Genomic DNA, 6,098 nt, shown 5'->3' with positions numbered 1-6,098 from the left:
AAGCAGAAGCATAGACACTTGAATTGATGTTCTGGGGTTTGCAGTGTCTTAGGAGAGAGGAAAATCCTCCCCCCCAGAAGAATGCTGAGGTCTGGGTCAGCTTGCCAGGGAAATTCCAGAGCCGTAAAAATCACCCCAAATTTCATAAAATGTCCATGAAGTGAAAACCGTTGACATGTAGGGGGCAGGACACATACTAAACAACATTCAGAGTCAGCATAGGGTGCAGTGAGGTGGTCGGAAAAAGCGAACACAGGTGTGCGGCAATGTGCTGTGAGGTCATTACAGATGAGGGGCTGGAAGAATGAGTTGAGAAGTAGGAACATGGAAACAACAGAGGTTTGGGTCGCATGTTTTAAATTCTCTTACCTCAGTGGAATTAGGAAATAAGATCAGTAAGGAGTCAGGAGCAGGGCCTGGATGAACTGAGATAATAAAGGAAACGGAATCAAAAGGTGCTGATTGGAAGCTGGAGAAGAAATAGAGCTCCTTTCAGCTGAGAAGTTGAACAAGGGGTAGTGAGAGAAGAAAGGAAGGATGGTGGGGTGACTCATAAACTAACTCCCCCACCTGTGCTTAAATGCCACTAACTCCTGTGCACTGTCAGGACAGCCTTAGCTCTGCAAGCTACAGGTTTTGCCACACCTCCTCCCCATGAAAGCCGTGGGAGAGGTTAGGTTGCTGCCTCGGGAATGCTCTAGACGGCTGGGATTATTGGGGCCGGGCTTTGAGTTAGAGGTGGAGTCAGGGCTAGGCTTGGGGGGAAGGATCTTTCTATGGATGCAGAGGGCCTGTGCAGAGAATAAGATTGAAAAAACATTCACTTGCCACTTGCCACTGGGAAGCTACAAGCATTGAGCCTTACCTCTCTACTGCTTCACATATTTTCAGATACTACTAATATATTGCTCAGACTAAGTCACAGGTTGACACTTACATTCTGTCTTACTTGGCTAATGATACATTTGACCTGACCATTTCCTTTTATTTTATCCATTCACATCAACCGATTCCCATCACAAATATTATTAATCACTGCAAATAAAAGCAGGCAGTGTATCTCCTTCCCTCGAAGCTCCATGATGAATAGCATGACATTTCAAACCACTATTGAGTAACGCTCTTTGCCACACACCTGTTCTGAAATGGCAGCATTCCATAGAACCTCTGCCCTTCAGTGACAAACCTCCCCTCTGAGACATTCCTAATATCCCTTCAACCATAATCAATATATTATCAGATAGATCTCTTGCTTCAAACTCTGAAGACATCCAGTATCTACAGGGTCCCTGCGACTCACAATGTTCCTAGATATTGCCAAATGAAGAGAAGATAACTTGAGAAAACTTGCGAACACTGCCTCATGAGCAACACTTTATTTTTGCAAAGCTCAGGGCTGCATTCAGTTTCATTTGCATGTGTGGGCAGCCATTTCTCCAGCTTATTCCCCATGTTCTAATTGGCTCACCATGCAGATTCTTGGCTCTGTGCTTGGGCATCGTCACTGACTTTTAACCCACCTCACCTGAAGAGCAGCTTTCTGTGTTTCAATGATATTTCAGCCACTGAGCCTCATTTCAGAAACTATCAGCTGGATTTTCATTGGCGGTTTTGATTTTAATTTACTTTTAATCTAGCTTAGTGATAGTTTTAATTTGATCTCCCTGCATTTGAAAAGGGAGACTCTTAAGGAGAGGAAAATAATTGGGGAGAGAAACTATTCAGTTAGAAAACAATGCTTCCCATGTTTCAGGCTGGTCACTGAAAGAAAACTGTGACATATGCAGAAGACTTTGTAAGTATCATAGTCGTGTCTCGTTTGAATTAATACTAAAAAAAAAAAAGATATCGACTCTCAACATTAACACATTTTTTCCATCTTAAACAACTCAGAAAATAACTGAATCTTATCCTAATATCCGCTGAAATGGAAAATACATCATTTTCTACTTATGACCTGAGGGTGTAGCCGGGAGCACAGCCAGATCCTCTTTGAATAATCTAAGCATCTAGATCACACTTGCTCTTTTAATATAGGAAGAGGGAAAGCAACCTGTAAATAAACCACAGTATGAAAAGCCCCTATCCATTGTCCATCTCTTCACGCTGTTGATCATTTAAAATGCCTGTCCCTGAAAACCGTCAGATAAGGGGTGACTCTCTCCGATGCCCCACAGAGAGCAGCTGGGAGAAGGGTGTGTCCCTAAGCTTCTACCTGGGAGCAACGATCGTGTCAAGCATTTCAGTGAGACCAGCCCAAGTTTTTAGGGTGGGGATCCAGACAGGTTATACGTACCTTCAGTCCTTCTCCCAGAGGAAGGCAGAAACACCTCAAAGCCTGCATGTAAGAACATCTACCGAGAAATTATTTTAATCGAACACCAGCCGAGAAGGGGAAAGAAAAAGAACAGAGAAGAACAAACAAAACTCCCTCGGTTTTGGATGTAAGAAAGCCAGCAGCAATGGACTGGCACCCCGTCAGGACAGCTGCAGCGCTGCTCATTTTTCTGGTAAGAGAACTCTCAAAAATCCTTCACAATTATTCTCAGGGTAAACAGGTGGGAACTTTGCAGAAAATGTTACTTAATAGCATTTCTAAGCTAGCCCTATTAAAAGTTTATGTTAATGACTGGGTGACTTTATGAACTAGATTTTTAAACAGTGTTTCTCTCTTTAATTGAAGACCTGAGATCTTCTTAACGCACCAGCATCAACTGGGGACATCCATCTCTGAGACTGAAATCAGTGCTCGTCATATTGGGAAGTTATTGAATTTGGGAAATCCGTATTACTACTCAGTAACACTTTATTGTCCTAATTTCTCTTTTGCAATGGACCTTTAAACTAAATAACCCAGGAATGTCCTGATTTTTAACCTAAACATTCCATTCTTTTGATGGTTAAATCATTCCTCATAAATTTTAAAGCATTAAAAATAGGATCCATATAAATTAAAATCACAGCAGCTTCTGACTGCCCTGATTATCCAAACCATCCCACTACCTCCTATTGAGGTTATGAGCCATGCTGCTTTTATTTGGAGCCCTATGCTGAGAACCCATGATTTTATTTAAAAAGGCATTTTTAATTTCACCCAAAAAACAACAGTACAAGGATTCATAAATGACACAGTAAGTGAAGGAATGGCTATAATTAAGGAGTAAGAATAATTATTACCATACTTGTTCTTACTCCTGGAGTCAGTAATGACTGTGATATACAAGTTCTACATTTGATGGTGAGAAAAATGTAATGAAATGTTTTTTTTATCACTGCCTCCCTTGCCATGCCTTTGGTTTTCTCTTCTTAGAGATAATGCTAAATGCAGCACCAAAGTTATTGCATCAATTTCACTCATGGTGAAAATTTTAAAATAGTAATCTCAGTGTAGTTAAGGTAATCCACCAAGGCAGGTGCCAGCAAAATCACTCTCCACCTTGACAGGAGATATGTTGTGGTTCATATTTGTTTCTACTTGCTTTTTTGAACTGGAATGTTGGGTTTATACAACAACAAATTAGACTTTTTAACTTCAGTGTACAGGATGAATTTGAATTCTGTTTATGAATTAAAAGGAGTCAACAGTAGATTCAGGGGTAAATGAGCTTCAATCAGCTGGTAGCTTTAGGGCCAAGCTACCCCCCCCCCACACACAGAACTGTGGACTTTTTAATGGATCTCTAAGATAAGTTGATGTCATAGCTTGCTATGTGGCAGGGATCAATGCACATTATACAATATGCCATTTGAACATCTGAACATTTGTGTTTTGCCATATATGAAACACTTTTATCTTTAATGTCATATAAAATTGATCCCTCATGGCCTACTACAGATTCAGCCGATTAAATTTATTCAGATGCTTATACACTAATGGTAATAGAATCTATGAGAGATGTCTTATTTCTTGATTTATATGATTATTTCTAATTAATTACATCCTATAAATTTCCTTTTAAAAGCTCCTTCCTAATTTGTTACACTTCAATAAAAAGCATTGTTTTATCAAAATCAAATATCCCCATTGAACTTTCTCTCTTTGGAGAAAGGTTTATGGGATTTATACTTTGCTTTCTGAGTCTGGATAGTGTGATTTGAGGGGTGTTACTAAGCCATATTTTACCTAGAATCAAGCACACATTTCTCATACCCTTTATGAGAATTATTTCTCAAATAACTTACTCTATAATGAATTAAAATGCTTCATTTCATAGCAACAGCATAATTAAAAATTTTTTTTTCATTTTCTAAGATTTAGCAAATCATAATACATTTTTACTACTGATATACTAGATGGCCTGGGTAACTGCCTTTGGGAGTTATCTAACATGTGTTTTGCTTTAGAAAATAATTTTTCCCCAAAAGACAACCACCACTAAGTAAACTCTTTCAATTATCTTTTGCAATGAAAGCTTATTTTTACACACACACAAAAAGCATGTACAGTATATTGCTAAAGTATATATGATTCTCTGTTCAAAGTTGATAAATAAAAATCCATGTTAGGAAGCATATTTCCCCAATGGTGAAGAAGACCCTTAAGACTTTTAAACTAGTAGTATCTGTAAAGCAAATCCATTTGAGAGCTGGGCAGCTATTTGCTTACAAGCATATTGTACACATTGATCAAAATACCTGAAGGTTCTGGACCTTTGTTGAAATTAGTGGGCTGGAACAGGGAAAATAAAGCCAGAGGAGCTTCTCATAAAGCAGCAAAGATTGCTCCATGACTGTTCCATTATTCAGATAGTTCTCCTGGAAAGACAATAGTTTATACCTATTACAACACAGAAGGCTGAATAAATTTTATTGATTCATTTTTCTTTCTGTTCAGCTTCTGTAAAATCAGTACGTTCAGTGAGGGGGTGAGGAGAAGAGCAGGAATTAGAATACATTTTCTCTAGGCAAAAAGAAAATGTTACCTTATGAACCAAATATAAGAAATCTGTGTGGATGATTGTCACTATTGTAAAAGGTATGGCATGGTCCTTGTGGGAAAGAAAAATAGAATAAGAACTGCTGTGGTACTAGTGATTTCTGAATATTACTTGCAACTTTTCAAGTTTCAATTAGTCAATTTGAATCAATACAAATCTCAAAGTTTCATTCCCTATAAAAGCAAATTCTGCAGCTTAAGTTCAAAGAACAAAGAAAACTATTTCTAACAATTACCAAGAATAATCTGACTTCTTCAATTCATTGTAAATCGTCTGTCTTCCTGGGTATTTCCTCCAACCACCTGATAAGTTAACCCCACATTTTGAACTTAGCTACAATTCTTTAGTATATAAGCAAGAGGTTTTCAAAGTATTTCTGAGCACATAGGCTAAAACACAGAAACAAAATTTATTTTATTACATAGTCCATCCACTTATTTGACCCAAATATCCAAGCTCCCATAATTGCGTTCACTGATGCCTAAAGCATGAGAAAGAACAAACTAGTAGAGACCAAACAGAAGAGAAGCAAAAGAGGAAACTCTTTAACCACACTTTCGAACGCAAAATTTATACTTTCTTATGCACAGGCTGTAGTGACATATATTGTAGATGTGAACATTTCAGTAAAATATTTTCTGAAAAATAGAAGCAGTATACCTATTAAATGAAATTTATAAATTGGATTTAAGCATGAGCATTTCCATTTATATGGTGTTCTTCAAAGCTTTATTATTCCTGTGCAGATTTAGAATGAGCATCATCTTTCCTCTTTACTAAAAAAGGAATACAAATTTGTCACCACTGCAAATTTTCTATCACCACGAAGTCGTCGTGGAATCCTTCACATCTGTAGAAATCACTGCATTCATTTACGTAAGAAATATATAATGAAAGTCTTTTGGATTCACAAAGGGATGAAACCGTTATCAAACTCAAACCAAAAAGCATTTAAGCCAAGTATGACCCTGCCTCTGGTGTAAACTTTCTTGAGTGATCAAATACTAAATGAGACCTCAAAATCCTTCTTAGCACAGACCTTCAGGAAGTCACTGTCAGCTGGTTTGTGTCACCACAGAGTAGAAACATTTTGCCATCCCTGATTTAGGTAACAGAAAATAACTAAAGCACTGGGCAATGCTGATTTGATGACCCTTGTAG

General features: G+C 38.0%; 1 protein-coding gene across 1 annotated transcript in view; it reads left to right on the top strand.

Moving 5' to 3' along the window:
* Positions 1-2,222: 2,222 nt before the first annotated feature.
* The window catches only part of DSG1 (desmoglein 1), a 40,247-nt gene continuing 36,371 nt past the window's right edge, over positions 2,223-6,098 (top strand). Inside the window, exon 1 of the mRNA XM_077135720.1 lies at positions 2,223-2,510. Coding sequence (XP_076991835.1) covers positions 2,463-2,510 — 48 coding nt within the window. The 5' untranslated portion in view covers positions 2,223-2,462. The remainder of the gene's footprint in view (positions 2,511-6,098) is intronic.

The sequence above is a fragment of the Tamandua tetradactyla genome, chromosome 18 (assembly GCF_023851605.1).
Source record: "Tamandua tetradactyla isolate mTamTet1 chromosome 18, mTamTet1.pri, whole genome shotgun sequence".
Taxonomy (NCBI): Eukaryota; Metazoa; Chordata; class Mammalia; order Pilosa; family Myrmecophagidae; genus Tamandua; species Tamandua tetradactyla.
This window is presented reverse-complemented; position numbering and strand designations above follow the sequence as displayed.